An 18,603-nucleotide genomic window follows, 5' to 3' on the forward strand; every position below is an offset into this window, starting at 1 on the left:
CTTTCTGGTTGGGAAGAACTATTTGCTGTTAACAGGGGAAATAAGTTTCTGAGTAATCCCCCTAAAGTTTTTGGTTTTGTCAGCAGTTCTAGCTCCTCTAAGGATTCGCCTGTTGGTCTCTTCATAGTATTGAATTTTGGAGTTTATGAATTTTATGTCCTTCATTTTTACATAATTTATATACTACAGCAAAAGTAATGGGCTTGTAGGTAAATTATTTCAATGGCTTAGAGCAGACTTTCTCCAGTTTTTCCACAGAAATATCTTAGCCACAGGGGAGAGTAAGTGCATAACCCCAGGGGCACTTGGAGCCCTGACAAGGCCTGAGGTAGCCACTGGGAACAAGAAATGTTTCTTTGGACACTTCTGTTTTATCTTTAAGATATATGCTGTTTCTTACAGATATGGTTTGTTTTTGTTTGAAAGTAGCATTTAAATGATTCTAGCTTTTACTCCTCAATTTAGAGTGAAATTGAGGGAGACTTCAGGAGTTTGTACCATGCTTTTTCAGCAGTTCCAGCCAGGCAGCCCTGGGCTTAGGGTCTTTGTGTATTGTCTTCATTAGCCCAGTTACTTTCCCTGGCCTAGGTGCTTAAGAAACATTCACTTAAAGGTAAAACAACATCTCTGGTCTCATTGCTGCTCACCCTATACTGATTAGTTGCCTAGTACTAAGGTGAAATCATGGGATTATACCTTGGATGGACAGACAAGAGCTGAATAAATATGCAGCAGCCTGAGAAAATAAAGAGTGCTTTTATAGAACCAAGAATTTTGAGGATTTTCTAGAAAAAGAAAAATAATTATTCTCATTTTAGAAGTTAATCGTGAGTTTAGTTTGATCATAGTTAATGGGAAAGTGCTAAAGATCATATAAAGAATATTAATGCTCTTTTCTATGCTTTGTGTATTTGCCTGTAGAATGGTCTTCCTCACAGGAATTTATGATTTTAAGCATCCAGTAATTTGTTCTAACTTTATGTTTGGTTTCTAAGTAGTTAATCCTTAAGTATGCCATGGTCATTCTTGCTTTTTGGGATACCTTTTCCTTCAGCTTGCTTATAGTTGACACTTTTGATTACATTGAGTCTCTAAAGTTAAAAAAAATGAAAACGTTACAATTTTGAGATTAAACTGAAGTGAAGTTGCTCAGTCGTGTCCAACTCTTTGTGATCCCATGGACTGTAGTCTACCAGGCTTCTCTGTCCATGGGATTTTCCAGGCAAGAGTACTGGAGTGGGTTGCCATTTCCTTCTCCAGGGGATCTTCCTGACCCAGGGATCGAACCCAGGTCTCCTGCATTGCAGGCAGATGCTTTACCCTCTGAGCCATTGAGAGATTAAAAACTGTACTTTTTTGTAGCAATTTAATTTTATTATAGTTATGAGTCTAGAAACAAATAGTACAAGTTAGATAACTTGCTGTGTTGTTTCAGGATTCTTAGTAAGTGTGCATCAAAGATTCTTGTGGTTAAAACAGTAAACTTTTATGTCTGTACTCTTTTGTTCTGTTTTATTGTGTTTTGATATTGTATTTTAAAGTAGTTTCAGTAAGTCCTTAAATAGGTTGTTATCTTGCATGAGCGTTGTTTAATAAGGGAAAGATCCAGAGGGATTCTTTTCAGGTTATTGTGGCAAAAAGCCAGTTAAGACCATACAACAATAAAGCAGCAGTGTTATAATTGGTCATTAGAATTTTTTTTTTTTTTTTGGTAACAACTTTTATTTTTTCCCAAACTTTAAACTTTTTATTTTGTGTTGGGGTATAGCCAATCAACAATGTTGTGGTTGTTTCAGGTGAACAGCAGAGGGACTCAGCCATACATATACATATACCCATTCTCCTCCAAACCCCACTCCCATCTAGGCTGGCACGTAACATTGAGCACAGTTCCAGGTGCCTATACAGCAGGTCCTTTGGTTATCCATTTTGAATATAGCAGTGTGTTCATGACCTTCCCAAAGGCCCTGATATCCTTCCCCTTCCCTGCAACCATAAGTTCATTTTTTTAAGTCTGTGAGTCTCTTTCTGTTTTGTAAGTAAGTTCATTTGTATCAATTTTTTAAAAAATCCCACATATAAGTGATGTCATATGCTATTTCTTCTCTATTTGACTTACTTCACTCCATATGACACTCTCTAGGTCCAGCCATGTTGCTGCAGTAGCATTACTTCATCCTTTTTAATGGCTGAGTAATATTCCATTGTATATTTGTGCCACATCTTGATCCATTCCTTTATTGATGAACATTTAAGTTGCTTCCATGTCTTGGCTACTGTAAACAGTGCTGCAGTGAACATTGGAGTGCCTGTATCCTTTCAGATCATGTTTTTCTCTGGATACATGCCCAGGAATGGGATTCAGTTCAGTTCAGTCATGCAGTCATGTCCGAGTCTTTGCGACCCCATGAACCACAGCACACCAGGCCTCCTTGTCCATCACCAACTCCCAGAGTTTACCCAAACTCATGTCCATCGAGTTGGCGATGCCATCCAGCCATCTCATCCTCTGTTCATCCCTTTCTCCTCCTGCCCTCAATCTTTCCCAGCAACAGGGTCTTTTCCAGTGAGTCAGCTCTTCGCAGCAGATGGACAAAGTATTGGAGTTTCAGCTTCAACATCAGTCCTTCCAATGAACACCCAGGACTGATCTCCTTTAGGATGGACTGGTTGGATCTCCTTGCAGTCCAAGGGACTCTCGAGAGTCTTCTCCAACACCACAGCTCAAAAGCATCAATTCTTCGGCGCTCATCTCTCTTCACCGTCCAACTCTCACATCCATACATGACCACTGGAAAAACCATAGCCTTGACTAGACGGACCATTGTTGGCAAAGTAATGTCTCTGCTTTTTAATATGCTGTCTAGGTTGGTCATAACTTTCCTTCCAAGGAGTAAGCGTCTTTTAATTTCATGGCTGCAGTCACCATCTGCGGTGATTTTGGAGCCCAGAAAAATAAAGTCAGCCACTGTTTCCACTGTTTCCCCATCTATCTGCTATAAAGTGATGGGACCGGATGCCATGATCTTAGTTTTCTGAACGTTGAGCTTTAAGCCAACTTTTTTACTCTCCTCTTTCACTTTCATCAAGAGGCTCTTTAGTTCTTCTTCACTTTCTGCCATAAGGGTGGTGTCATCTGCATATCTGAGGTTATTGATATTTCTCCCAGCAATCTTGATTCCAGCTTGTGCTTCCTCCAGCCCAGCGTTTCTCATGATGCACTCCGCATATAAGTTAAATAAGCAGGGTGGCAACATAACAGTGTTGACGTACTCCTTTTCCTATTTGGAACCAGTCTGTTGTTCCATGTCCAGTTCTAACTGTTGCTTCCTGACTTGCATACAGGTTTCTCAAGAGGCAGGTCTGGTGGTCTAGTATTCCCATCTCTTTCAGAATTTTCCACAGTTTATTGTGATCCACACAGTCAAAGGCTTTGGCAAGCCAAGGAGTGGGATTGCAGGTAATTAAAGGTTGATGAGAATTCAGTTATCATTAGAGGGTTTTTGTTGATAAAATACTTATTTGGTACTCTCTCAATTAAAATAAAGAGTAAATCTTTCCTGCACAATGATGAGTGGATACAAAATAACATCAAAGACATTTGAAATTGAAGAGTATCAATACATAGTTTTTTTAATTGTGGCAAGCTCTTAAATTTACCCTCTTAACAATTTTTGGGTGTACCATATGGTATTGTTAAGTGTGTATACATTGTTATGCCACAGATCTCTAGGACTTTTTCATCTTGTATGACTGAAACCCTGTTATCTCCCTCTCTCTGCCTTCCCAGCCCCGGCAACCACCATTCTGTTTCTGTGATTTTGATTACTTTAGATATTACATATAACTGATAATCATCCAGTATTTGACTTTTTTTGATTGTCTTATTTCACTTAGCATAATGTCCTCAAGGTCCAGCTACATTTTAGCATATGATGGCCTTCTTCTTAAAGGGTGAATAATATTCCTACACATATATATATGTGTGTGTATATACACACACCATATTTTCTTTATCCATCTGTTAATGGACATTTACATTACTTCTGCACCTTGGGCATGTGACTAATGCCTCAATGAACAAAAATGTGTCACCATATCTATTTTTAAAGTCTGTATCAATTTTTCTCTTGCAGATATATTCGACTTTATGGGAGAAAATTTAGCAAAGAAGATCATGTTCTTTTTATCAAGTTATTATATGAGCTGGTATCAATTCCAAAACTGGAAATCAGCATGATGCAGGGATTTGCCCGTCTCTTGATCAACTTGTTAAAGTAAGTCCATTTGTTGTAATTTCTGCTAAGATTTTTTTTTTTTATTCAAGATTTTAGGGAATGAGGAGAGCCAAGTGTTCTTTGGTAAGACCAAGTCCCAGGTTACCATTTTGGAGAAAGATTGCAGAAGACTTGATCATAAGTTTAAACTACATATGTTAATTTAACCTTTTAATTAAAATTATTTTTCCTCCATGAAGCCTTCTCTTCTCTACCACACACTGAACTATATGTTGTCTGATTGTTTCATTTATACTAATTCTCTTCCCTTATGTAAGTTGTAAGATCCTTGCGAAGACAAGGATCATTTATTCTTTTCCTTATCCTGGACACCCAGCACAATTCCAGAAACAAGGAGTACTCCATAGATAGTATGGGAAAGTATGAAACTCATCTACAATAATGGTGGCACAAATTGTAATGCCTCTTTTTTTCTTTTTTTAAATTAATTAATTATTTTAATTGGAGGCTAATTACTTTACAGTATTGTAGTGGTTTTTGCCATACATTGACATGAATCAGCCATGGGTATGCATGTCCCTATAGGGTTCAGATCCCCTATCCTGAACCCCCCCCAGCTCCCTCCCCATCCCACCCCTCAGGGTTGTCCCAGTGCACCAACTTTGAGTGTCCTGTTTCATGCATCAAACTTGGACTGGTGATCTATTCACATATGATAATATACATTTCAATGCCATTCTCTCAAATCATCCCATCCTCGCCTTCTGCCACAGAGTCCAAAAGTCTGTTCTGTATATCTGTGTCTCTTTTGCCGTCTCACATATAGGGTCATCGTTACCATCTTTCTAAATTCCTCATATATGCGTTAATGTACTGTACTGGTGTTTTTCTTTCTGACTTACTTCACTCTGTATAATAGACTCCAGTTTCATCCACCTCATTAGAACTGATTCAAATGTGTTATTTTTAATAGCTGGGTAATATTCCACTGTGTATATGTACCACAACTTTCTTATCCACTCATCTGCTGGTGGATATCTATGTTGCTTCCATGAACTAGCTATTGTAAACAGTGCTGTGATGAACATTAGGGTACCCGTGTCTCTTTCAATTCTGGTTTCCTTAGTGTGTATGCCCAGCAGTGAGATTGCTGGGTCATATAACAAGTCTATTTCCAGTTTTTTAAGGATTCTCCATACTGTTCTCCATAGTGGCTGTGTATTGCCTCTTTTTACACAGTGCCCTTTGAGGTGTGAGCAGCAGCAAAAGTCCTGTGCGTTGTTCTTCCTATTACCATGTTTTACCAGTGAGTGGCTGAGGATGGGGGAAAGCAAAACCCACTGTGATGACAGCAGCATTTAACAGCTGCCTTGACTTCCCTGGTGGCTCAGAGGTTAAAGCGTCTGCCTCCAATGCAGGAGACCTGAGTTCGATCCCTGGGTCAGGAAGATCCCCTGGAGAAGGAAATGGCAACCCACTCCAGTATTCTTGCCTGGAGAATCCCATGGACGAAGGAGCCTGGTAGGCTACAGTCCATGGGGTCGCAAAGAGTCGGACACGACTGAGCGACTTCACTTTCACTTTCCCTGTATAGTGTGTGTAATGTGCACACTCTTTCTTTAATTAGGAAAAAGGAACTTCTTTCAAGAGATGATTTGGAGTTACCTTGGCGACCACTTTATGATATGGTGGAAAGAATATTATATTCCAAGACAGAACACCTGGGATTAAATTGGTTTCCTAAGTAAGTATTTCCATTTAAAGTACTTTTAGGGGAGCTCTTTTGGGGCTTGATCTTAGTTGAGAAATGTTGGATTACTTGAGATAAGCAAGCAAATATACATTTTAATGTGCTCATTTCTATGTAACTTGACTCCTAAAACAATTTATTGCCCTTCTGAAATTAAAAGACACTCCTCGGAAGAAAAGCTGTGACAAACCTAGACAGCATATTAAAAAGCAGAGACATTACTTTGCCAACAAAGGTCTGTCTAGTCAAAGCAGTGGTTTTTCCAGTAGTCATGTATGGACTACTGGAGAGTTGGACTATAAAGAAAGCTGAGTGCTGAAGAATTGATGCTTTTGAACTGTGGTGTTGGAGAAGACTCTTGAGAGTCCACTGGACTGCAAGGAGATCCAACCAGTCCATCTTAAAGGAAATCAGTCCTGAATATTCATTGGAAGGACTGATGCTGAAGCTGAAACTCCAATACTTTGGCCACCTCATGTGAAGGACTGATTCATTGCAGAAGACCCTTATTCTGGGAAAGATTGAAGGCGGGAGGAGAAAGGGATGACAGGATGAAATGGTTGGGTGGCATCACTGACTCAATGGACTTGAGTTTGAATAAGCTCCGGGAGTTGGTGATAGACAGGGAGGCCTGGCGTGCTGCAGTCTATGGGATTGCAAAGAGTCGGGCATGACTGAGCCACTGAACTGAACTGAACTTATATCTGAAACTGCAGTTAAGAATTTCCCACCACTGTATCTCTTAACAACTAACATCAGCATACTGGCCAAAGAAAACAAGAGGTTTTTGTTTGAAATCTAGTATTTTGTCACTAAGAGTAATGCACATTTGGCATTCTTCATAGTATATCCACGTGTGTTTTAATTCTTCAGCTAAACTGAATGCTTCAAAAAGAGGAGCTTTGCCTATTCCAGGGGGACCCACATCCCAGAGCGCACACACTTACAGTTAAAGAAGCATCAGTTTCAGTGAATGACTATTCTTAGAGCACGGTCAAATGCGCTCCTTGGTTTATATAATTTCCTAGTAATGTTTAGACATTCCAAGATTATAAATCTCTGGGTGTTTATAGCTTCTTGTGCATACATCCTGACTCGTCCAGATCTCTCATTTTGGTACGTTTTATATTTTATTCAGAACCTTTACAGATTTCAGTGTTATCATCTGTCCTTTTTTGAGTAATATTGATTTCAGACTTGACTGCACAGTGTCATTTTTCCCTGTTAACAATTTGCCCAGTTGTGATCTACCCCTTAAATTTCTTAATCTTTGCATGTTTGACTTGAATTTGTAGTTGAGGTTTATTTTTAGGAAATCTTTTCTTCAACTTTTAATAGCTATTTCCTTTTATTATCTAGAGTAGTTTGATATACATATGTACTCATTTCCTGAAGAATATCATTTTATATGCCTGTATGATTTTTCCTTTCTCTGTTATAAATTAAATCTTTAAACATTTACTTCTATCTTTTTTCTCAATCCTACACATGTTTACATGCCTACCCAGGTCAGTTCATTTAATTATCAGGCTTCACTTAAGTCAGCAGTCTTAAGTAAATTTTTTTGGAAAATGACTGCAAATGGCAGACTCTAAAAGACATTCAGGTCATAGGTAAATAGTGAAATGATTTAATGAAAAGAGTAAATAAATATAGGTAATTGTGAACTTAGGCCCTAACTCTTTTTGGACAGTGGTCACAAATGTAATGGTCAGAAGGCATTTTTTTCCTGAAGACTCCATATGTTAAAACAAAGAAACCCATTTCAGTGATAAAAATGGCAAAACCTGTCATAAAACTAAATGGTAAAATGTCCAAATGTGTTTTTACTAATATTTATTATGAAAACCCAAAATTTAACATGAAGGATTACTTTTGAGTTTTATTTCTGCTGGAGGGAGCGTGGCACAGACTGGATTGACTAGACCTTAAAATATGAGCCCATTGAACTTTTGATTAGAATCACCATTTCATAGATTTCAGGAACCTTTAAACTGTGTTCAAATCAGTTATCTTTCTGAAATTTTCCTGGCTGATTTTTTGACTGCCTCTAAAAGTGTTTGGTAAATCATATGGGAGAGAAAGCAATTCCTTCAGTAATTTCTCCTTTTTCAGTAGTTCTTTTACTTGCTTCTTTATAACCAAGTGTCATACTTCCTGTCCTGACAGGTGTAACTTTCCAGAGGCAGCCACTTTTTTTTTTTTTTTTAAGTATTATATGGTTATTCATGAATACTTGTGGCTTTCCTCTTCAGCAATGCCACTGTTTTCCTGGAAATTTTGTTAAAGCTTATAACTGTTAATGTTAGTTATTGTTTGTAGTTCTTCCCATTCATCTTTATACTAATTAGCAAGTTATTTCCTTAACTTCACATTATCCCTGCTGTTATGGAAACCTCCCTTAAAAGTTTCACCTTAACTGTTCTTGGTATTTTGAAGAGACATCGAGTCTTTACTGAAATCTTTACTTGGTTTAAAGCCATGACTCTTAACTCAAATAGACTCAGCAACTCCTGTTGTATTCTATAGGTAGCTATTCCAAAGTGAAATTCTTAAGTAACATGACCTTTCTACACTCAAAAATAAATATAAATAATGTTTTAACCAAAAAAAATAATGGGAAAAGAAATAAAGGGAAAGATATCTCAATTGAATGCAGAGTTCCAGAGACTAGGAAGGAGAAATAAGAAGGGCTTCTTAAATGAACAGTGCAGGGTAATAGAGGAAAACAATAGAATGGGAAAGACTAGAGATATCTTCAAGAAACTTGGAGGTATCAAGGGAATATTTCATACAAGGATGCACATGGTAAAGGACAGAAAAGGTAAGGACCTAACAGAAACAGAAGAGATGAAGAAGAGGTGGCAAGAATACACAAAAGAACTATACAAAAAAGGTCAAAGACCCTAATAACCACGATGGTATGGTCAGTCACCTAGAGCCAAACATCCTGGAGTGTAAAGTCAAGTGGACCTTAGAAAGCATCACTATGAACAAAGCTAGTGAAGGTGATAGAATTCCAGTTGAGCCATTTAAAATCCTAAAAGATGATCCCGTTAAGGTGCTACACTCATTATGTCAGCAAATTTGGAAAACTTGACAGTGTCCATAGGACTGGAAAAGGTCATTTTTCATTCCAAAGAAGGGCAGTGCCAAAAAATTGTCAAGCTACTGTACAGTTGGGCTCATTTCACATACTAGCAGGGTTATGCTCAAAATCCTTCAAGTTAGGCTTTATCAGTATGTGAACCAAGAACTTCCAGATGTATAAGCTGGATTTAGGAAAGACAGAGGAACCAGAGATCAAATTGCCAACGTCTGTTGGGTCATCGAAAAAGTGAGAGTTCCAGAAAAACATCTACTTTTGCTTCATTGACTATGCTAAAGCCTTTGTGTGGATCACAACAAACTGGAAAATTCTTAAAGACATGTTAATAGCGGACCACCTTACCTGCTTCCTGTGACACCTGTATGCAAGTCAAGAAGCAGCAGATAGAACTGGACATGGAACAGCTGACTGGTTCAAAATTGAGAAAGGAGTACGAAAAGGGTGTATATTGTTACACTACTTATTTAACTTACATGCAGAATACATCATGCCAAATGCCAGGATGGATGAAGAACAAGCTGGAATCAAGATTGCTGGGAGAAATACCAGTAACCTCAGATATGCAGATGATACCGCTCTAATGGCATAAAGTGAAGAGCTAAAGAGCCTCTTGATGAAGGTGAAAGAGTAGAGTGAAAATGCTGGCTTGAATCTCAACATTCGAAAAATGAAGATCATGTCATCTGGCCCATCACTTCATGGCAAATAGAAGGGGAAAAGTGAAGCAAAGACAGACTTTATTTTCTTGGACTTCAAAATCACTGCAGATGGTGACTGCAGCCGTGAAGTTAAAAGACACTTGCTCCTTGGAAAGAAAGCTATGACAAACCTCGACAGCATGTTAAGAAGCAGAGACATTACTTTGGCAACAAAGGTCCATCTAGTCAAAGCTATGATTTTTCCAGTAGTTATGTACAGATGTGAGAGTTGGAACATAAAGAAGGCTGAGTGTCAAAAATTGGTACTTTTGAATTGTGGTGCTGGAGAAGACTCTTGAGAATCCCTTGGACAGCAAAGATCAAACCAGTCAATCCTAAAGGAAATCAGTCCTGAATATTCTTTGGAAGGTCTGGTGCTGAAGCTGAAGTGCCAATACTTTGGCTACCTGATGCAAAGAGCTGACTCATTGGAAAAGACTGATGGTGGGAAAGACTGAAGGCAAAAGAAGAGGGTGGCAGAGGGTGAGGCGGTTAAATGACATCACTGACTCAATGGACATGAATTTGAGCAAACTCTGGAAGACAGTGGAGGACAGAAGAGCCAATGTGCTACAGTCCATGGGTTGCAAAGAGTCAGACAAAACTTAGTAACTGAACAGCAACAAAGTTTGTTTGAAGCAATCTGTATTTCAAACATGCATGCACTATTACACTGTAAAACAATATGGTATTCAGATTTTACATCTATTTATAATTTTGAATTTATAAGTAGAAAAGGTCAAAACACATTCTGTATCAGAAGTACAAGAAAACATAAGAGCAGTATTTTTAGTGGACGTTAAAATAAAATCTAGTACTAGGATACAGAATAACAGATCATACATCTGATGAGAGAGAGAGAAATAACTTTTAACTTCAGACTGCTGCTGCTGCTGCTGCTAAGTCGCTTCAGTCCTGTCTGACTCTGTGCGACCCCATAGACGGCAGCCCACCAGGCTCCCCCGTCCCTGGGATTCTCCAGGCAAGAACACTGGAGTGGGTGCCATTTCCTTCTCAAGTGCGTGAAAGGGAAAAGGGAAAGTGAAGTCGCTCAGTCGTGTCCGACTCTTAGCGACCCCATGGACTGCAGCCTTGCAGACTCCTGTCCATGGGATTTTCCAGGCAATAGTACTGGAGTGGGTTGCCAGTGCCTTCTCCATTAACTTCAGACTACTGACTGGGAAAAAAAGAAGTAAGATACTCTTGCAGGTGAGCTGACCTTATTTATAACATAGTGAAAAAGTGAGAGTGTTAGTTGCTCAGTCATGTCCGACTCTTTGTGACCCCATAGACTGTAGCCCACCAGGCTCCTCTGTCCACAGAATTCTCCAGGCAGGAATACCGGAGTGGGAAGTCATTCCCTTCTCCAGGGGATATTCTCAATCCAGGGATCAAACTCCAGTCTCTCGGATTGCAGGCACATTCTTCACGGTCTGAAATCCCAGCGAAGCCCCTACTTATAACATAGTGTCACAGTAGTTCTTTATGTAATTATGTGGGATAGTTACTCGTATTTCCGAACATTATTTTTGAACATTATTACATGTGAAAGAAATAGAGGCAAAGGATGAATTAGGAAAAGACACATTAGTATATGAAGCCATATAAAATTTGTGCAGTTGACTTGCCAACATAAATAATGTCACTGTGTAATTATTACAGCATGAATAGCCTTTTGTGCCCTACCCAAAAAGGATGACAGTCCAAAAAAAACATGAAGCATTTCAACAACAAAATTATTAATGAAGTTCGGTGACATCCTCATTTTTTGTGTATCACTAATTGCCAACGATATTTGGTTCTAAGACTTAAAACAATCATCAATATTAGTTACATATTTATATGCAAATCTACATATGCTCAAGAATTTGGTTTTGACAAATCAGATGTGGCAGAAGAATTGCCATTATGCTGTAATTTTTTTCTTTAGAAATCATGAATGACCTTAGGTAAAATTTTCACGAAAACAAAGTCAATTAATATGTTAGTTGTATTCCTAGAGATTCGATGTCTATTAAAACTGTGAAAAACAGTTAATGTTTAAACAGTTATCTTTTATGTTCAAAAAGTTTTAATCTATATGACCATGTATTGAGATATTTGAAAGGCTTGCAATAATAATTTTTTGTTGAGTTTGGCTGTTCCGTGAATTGCCGGATATCTGGTATACTTGGTTTTGAATCACTAAGCTGTCCTCCCTACTAATTGTGATAATCAAAAATGTCCCTTACATTTCCAGAATGCTCCCTGCATGTGGTTAAAGTCTTACAGATTTGTTTTCCTTTTTCTTGCTTCCACACAAGTTAAAGTTTCCTGCCTCATTAATCAGCCCTTCCTGTTTTCTTATCACTAGTCCAGCACTTTCTTTTTTTCCATTTTCAATTCTGTAAGATGCAGGTCTTTTAGTTTCCAAACCAGTATTCTTCCTGTTCCTGTGCATCTCAAACTGTCCACTTAATACCTCCTACCCTTTCCCCAAAGAGGTTTCCTAAGAGGTATGGTATGAGAAATTTCTTGGAATTTTTACATTTTATCTTAAACATTCATATCTTTATTAAGCTTATTCAGTCATGTTTTCATAAGTAAAAATTTCTTCCCTATGTATCTCTTGACTAAAGTTGATGCTCCATTAAGATGAGCTATACTGGCCTAGAGGCTTGAAGTACTTACATACCGGGCTGTATGCTTCCACTAAGGAGCATACGTTGTAAAGGCAGCTCTGTTGACGCAGCCTCTTTTTAAAACTGGTGATTATTGTTCTAGTTTTAAGGAGTCAAAAAGAATACTGGGAACTACTTTTGAGGGGGCACTTTCTTGGTGAGAGGCTACACAGTAGGACAAAATTTGAAGCTTAATGTGTCTTCTGTTTAAAAAAAAAAAAACAAGGTAGAAAAATTATACTTAAAACAGTTTTTCAGGACTATAATTAATTCTTTATTCATTGTCTCTCATTTCTTGTAATCTTTTTAGTGTTATTATCATATTTTACTTCTCCGCGGAGAACCTGTTACCGTATTTCCGTTCAGGTCACACTGTATATAGTTATAACAGTTAACTTTGAAAGAATTTTGAATTCTTTGGTTCTTGCACTTTCTTCACCACATTTGCCTTGATTTTTAATACCAGAGGAATCTAATGGTCTTGGTTCTTATGCAGAAATAGTAGAGATACTATTTGGAGAGCCAGACAGCAGTACTTTTTGCTGCTCACAGCTACTCTCTGTCCACTGAATTTCTAAGATGGGGGTCACTGAAAACATTTAAAACGTACTTTCCACTTAAGATTCTATTTATCAGTAATACAGTAGAATAGCAAGTGTTCATAACCAAGGGATTGAAGTGTGACTTTTTATACACATTTTATTTCAGAAAATTCCTGAAAGAACCCTTCAATATGGCATGCTTTTGGAATTGGTATTTTGTTTTGAGTACTTTCATCTTAGATGTATTCTGACACATTTTGAAACAGTTCTGTCAGCTGACTGCATGTGTTCATAACTATTTTTAGAATACTATTTTAGTAGTCAAAAGTGAAAGGTTGCTTCATTTGTTAACTGTTTGTCTTTCAGGTCTTAAACTCCTGTGCCTTATGTAATTTGTCTTACTGAAACCACTGCTTAGAATGCCATGCATTTCAACATGATTGTAAAAGCTGCTTCCACTGTTTGGAGCAAAGATGATAAATTTGCTTCTCCTTTCCCTTGGTCTTCTCTGTCCCATCCTCCTCCTCCTCCTTTGCTTCCTTTCCCTCTTGGTCCTCCTTTCTTTTTGCCTCAGGGGCAAAAATACCCTTTTTACTCTCAGCTGTTTTACTTTCTACCGGAGAAACAATTTGTAGGGGTTTTGTTTATTATTATTCAGTAGAAAAATTAAAATTGGGAAAGATCTAGGTAGCTGTGAACTTAATACTAGCAACTTAAGAGCTGCTTATTGTTTACTCCATAAAAGAAACATTTGAATCTTTGGGTCATGGTTTATGTCATGAAACAGTATTCCATGCGCTTAATTGGAGTAGCATATTACAAGTTACAAATGTAGGCAGCACACTAAGGAAAGGTAAAGAGGGCGACAGGTGATGAGATGGTTGGATGACTTCACCAATTCAATGGACATAAACTTAGGCAAACTCGGAGAGATGGTGATGAACAGGGAGGCCTGCGTGCTGCAGTCATGGGGTCACAAAGAGTCGGATACGACCTGGCTACTGAACAACAACAAAATTTTGTGTGAAGTGGCTGTGATAAATGACTGCTTGCTGATTAGCAGTGTTAGATTTTAAAAGATTAGCTTTGAGATGGATAGTGTTTGACTAACTGATGGTAGATTTGTTTGATTTAGGAAAAACAGGAAACAATGGATGTATTAAGTTACAGGGAGGTTGAAGGAGAGGTATGTAGAATATACCAGGGTTACAATTTCCTACTTCATTTATAAAAAAGCCGGTCTGATTACTCTGAAGTTAATTTTTAGCTCAAGAATTGTGAAGTGAAGCTGAATGTTCTTCTGGCCATGGGCAGTCCATACTACTCTCATCTTGACTATATCATTTGCTGTACATTTCTTTGATTTAGACATGAACATTGTCCTGACAAGGAGGTAGGAAACATAAACCTCCAGGTTTATATAAGTCCACTATCTCAGTAACTGGAGGCCAAAGCTTTTGGCTTTCCTCAGGCTTCTCTGGTACATATTTGGCATTTACTTTATTAACATAAGGAATCATAAGGAACATCATCATAAGGAACTTGCTTCCCAAAGAAGAAAATTCACACAGAGTCATTTGTTGAAACTGGGACAAGAGCTCAAGAATTGGGACAGGAAGTTACTTTCTGCCCTGATAAATAGGGTGGCAGTTGGGCGAGGACTTTCCTATTTTGATGCTATTTCCTAAATATAAATTAATAGCTACTCAGAGGCAGTAGAACAAGTGTAAAAGCAAAATTAGTACAAAATGTTAGTTCTTAAGGAGATTGAAAATATAATTTATTTTGGCTAAATATGAAATAATTACAGTTAACATTTATTGTGCTTAATTCTGGGCCAGGTAACTGCTTTCTTTACATTATCTTGTTTAATCTTTGTAACAGCCTAATGAGAGGTGGGTATTACTACTCTTATATAGATATGAGGCTATATAATATTTCTCTCCTAGTAAATAGTTGGATAAGTGTTTACATTCAAATCTGTCTGACTCTGAGCCCAAGCTGTGAACCGTTCATTACATGATATACTGTGGTTTTCTTTCCAACCTAACATGCCTTTACTAAGAGGGAAGAGGGTTTGAGAAAACCCACCCAAAGCTTAGTTCCTCTGTTAGATCCCTTTTGATTTATTAAAAAGAAGAAAAAGTGTTTTGAATTGTTGTCACTTTAACATTAGAAATTTCCAACAGTTGGGAAAACTTTAGTGATTATTCACTCCCTCTAGAAATTAGTGAAATATAATCTAATAGCATCTAGCCTTAACCTTTTATTTTATTTTTAAACAGAAACATTGTTCCCTTCATCTTGAGAGATTACAAGAATCACAAAAGGTCACTATACAGATATCACAGGTTAGAGAGATTGTACACTTTTCTGGATAAAGAGCATAAATCCAATGGCACAGGCTTATATATAAGGAGGGGTTGAAATTGACTTCATTTAGATGAACTGAATCACATTCCCACACACCCCATTCCTCTAGTGAGTGAAATGACAGCTATCAAGTCTTATAATTAACCACCTGTTCTTCTGAAGCGTGAAGAGAACTGGAGAAAGCGTAGCTATGCAGCCTTTTGTGACTGGCTTTCTAGAATCATTTTTGATATTATATGAAAGTTTGTTGGTAGAATAGAAAAGTTACCAGTAAACATAGCAGGTTTTCTGTGTTGCACTCTCAAATAGAAATACTGCCACAGAAATAGTTAAAAATAAATGTAAAGTTAACATGAAAACAAGACATTAGGGAGTGGTAGAATTATAGATTTTCTGCTTATTTCCTTGGATCATAAGTTTACCATTTTAGAATTTTTTTTTTTTTGGAATTACCTTTTTTAAAAATCTATATTTAAATTGATCTCTTGTTTGGAACCTGATGGACCTTCACATCTTATCTATGAGTTCTAAAATTTATTTCTCAGTGGGGGTCTTCAGTCCAAACTAAAAGATCCAAAGATCCATGCTTTTTTTTTATTGCCCTGATAGAAAAGGTTTATAGAGCTTTGTAAATGAATAAATATATAAATATATTAGTAATATATGTATATATGTAAATGAACACAGCCTTGTTTTAAGCCCTTCAGAAATGCCCAGGAGTAAAAATCATAGTTGTGATCTTCAGAGAGTTGTAAATGTAGTTGGAGAGAAGTTTGCCCCCCTCTCCCCACCTTTTTTTTAAAAAAAAAAAACTAGGCAAGCTTAGATGTTCCCTCAATTAAACTCTGTTTCTGAATCGGTGAGGGTGAGCTTTTTTTGTGAGAGAAGTTAATCTCTCTCTTTGATAATCAGAAAATGCTCCACAATGGCTCTCTAGCCATGTGGTCATCTTCTTTATTTTAGAATTACCTCATGAGTTGTAGCCCAGTTTCCTCTTCAATTAATTTTGTTCTAAATACTTTTGAAATTAAAGAGGATTCTTACTGCTTCAAGTAATGAAGTTAATAGTTTTCTTTCTTGGTTATATTCTACATTGATTACTTGTGCTGAGTTTGGTTTGTGTTATTCCTTAGAATTTCCTTAAGAATTTCTTAAGATTAGTTCTTAAGCTTTCAGAGACGTTGGATAGACTTCTGGACTTAAGAATTCCAAGAAGCTTAATGAGAAGGTGTCAGGTGGAAGCACTGCCTAAAAGTTACCTCTTTCCCCGGTAATTTTTTCTCTTGAAATGTAAGGACTAGTTTTATTTTTACTTGTACACATCATACTATAAATAGGCACACATTTATTTTACAATTCCAATTCGAAATCACTCTTTGTTTTGTTGATTTGTATTTGACCTCTCTTGACTGTGGCCTAGTTAATATTTTAAGTATTCCATTCTGGTGATGTGTGTTTAAACCAGTACACACTAGGCTTTTCATTAAAGTAGAAATGTTTATTATAAATTCATATACAAGAGTTTATTTTGCTTTACTAAAGTCACTTGAACCACATACAAGTTGGAAAATAAATTACAGCCTTTAATATTCATCAATTAACTTTTTAAGTAGCTGGTCAAAAAGGTGGCTGTTGTTATTTTGATAATTGTTCCTGGCAATAAAGTGCCTTGGAGGGTTGTAAAACTCTCACCAGTAGGATACAGAAAACTAGTCTCTAGCAGTTGCTAAATAGAAGCACTCTAGACTTTGCTGTTTGTTTGAAGCCTCTGAACATACTTCTTGATGTGTTGATACATATGGTCATTGCTGCCCACTTTGTAAAGATTGAAGATGATTTGCCCTTTTTTCAGTTTTCTTCCCTTTCATTCATTGTATAGAATGAGCAAAATGAAGACAAAGGAAAGAGTAGACTACAGCATTTAGGTAATCATTAGACTTTTATGTATATGAAAGAGAAGGATTAGTTATTGCGTGTACACAGATAATATCTAACTGTATCTAAGAGATATTTATTAATTGAATTATATCTGTTCTTAAAATATACCAACCTAATTTACCAAATGGCTTTTTCCCCCCAGTTCTGTAGAAAATGTTCTCAAAACACTCGTGAAGAGCTGCCGACCGTAAGTAGCTTCTCAATGTATAAATCCACTTATTGTTTCTGTGGACTTTTCCCCATCTTCAGTATGCCTTGAAAAGGAAATTAAAGATATAAATAGTGTCTGATGTGATGTTAGTCGCTGAGCGCAATATTATTTCTAACTCTTGAACTGAACTTTTCAGATTTCATTTATAAATTTAGAAATGTTTAAGTGGTGTGGGTGTCAGTCACCCATTAGAAAGTAAGAATGCAATAAAGTGTGTATAACTGGCTTCATTTGAAAGATATCCCTAGAGTATTGCTACTCAAGTCAAAATTATTTTCCAAAATGAGCCTTGTAGGTATTACATAAAAATGAATAATAAGAAGATGGCCCATACGTTGTTTTTTTTTCCATTTCAGTAGAATGTTTGACTCTGAATATCCCATATTCTGATGTTTAAAGATAAATGTGGATAGAATTTAGTTTAATTAAAGTCTAGATGTATGGTCTTGAACTATTTTTTCATTCTTATTTATCAGGCTATTCTAAGACATACATCTGCTATGAAAGCAGTGAATTCTTTTGAATGGAAATTTGTATATTTATCATATGCTTATTATAAGAGTTGAAATTAGTTTATAGATCAGATATTGTTGCTGACCTACTATACTACTCAGTGTTGGACAAATGTATTTTCAAGATATAGAATGTCCCTTTTTTAAGAAGCTTAAGAACTAAAGTTATTCGATAAGCTACTAGTGAGCATTGTCATTTTGTGAAATTTGATCATCACTGAGGTATTTACCGGTTTTTAGGTTCTTAGATAATTTGTAGAATGCCAAGCTTTTATTCTGGGTTACTCAGCTGAGAGTTGACTATGAAAAATTAGGAAGAGGATTCAGTGTATAAGATCTTTGAAGATAGGCAATGAAGTGTGATTCTAGTAACACAGAGATATAAAGATATGATAAGATTAATAATATGATATGTAGGCCAAACCTCCAAGTGTATTTGAAAGAGTTTCCTTTTTTTGGCCCATATCCAAATCAGAAAATTTAATACGCTTGTCATTATTTCAAACCCCAGTTGCCTCCCCATTTGGGTATCCATTCCATACCCAAATGGATAATGGGTCCTCATTATTCGC

The 18,603-nt window shown here is 37.0% G+C and overlaps 1 protein-coding gene across 2 annotated transcripts in view; it reads left to right on the forward strand.

Annotated features, from left to right (window-relative positions):
* Positions 1–18,603, forward strand: part of PSME4 (proteasome activator subunit 4) — a 98,198-nt gene that overhangs the window by 17,773 nt on the left and 61,822 nt on the right. The window contains exons 2-5 of one of the 2 annotated variants that reach the window (XM_081589627.1): positions 4,137–4,277; positions 5,866–5,982; positions 15,283–15,348; positions 17,451–17,495. In XM_081589627.1, coding sequence (XP_081445753.1) covers positions 4,137–4,277; positions 5,866–5,982; positions 15,283–15,348; positions 17,451–17,495 — 369 coding nt within the window. The remainder of the gene's footprint in view (positions 1–4,136; positions 4,278–5,865; positions 5,983–15,282; positions 15,349–17,450; positions 17,496–18,603) is intronic. The other variant, XM_081589628.1, reaches the window with a different exon arrangement.

Source organism: Giraffa tippelskirchi, chromosome 4, assembly GCF_054371585.1.
Source record: "Giraffa tippelskirchi isolate mGirTip1 chromosome 4, T2T-mGirTip1v1.2.pri, whole genome shotgun sequence".
Taxonomy (NCBI): domain Eukaryota; kingdom Metazoa; phylum Chordata; class Mammalia; order Artiodactyla; family Giraffidae; genus Giraffa; species Giraffa tippelskirchi.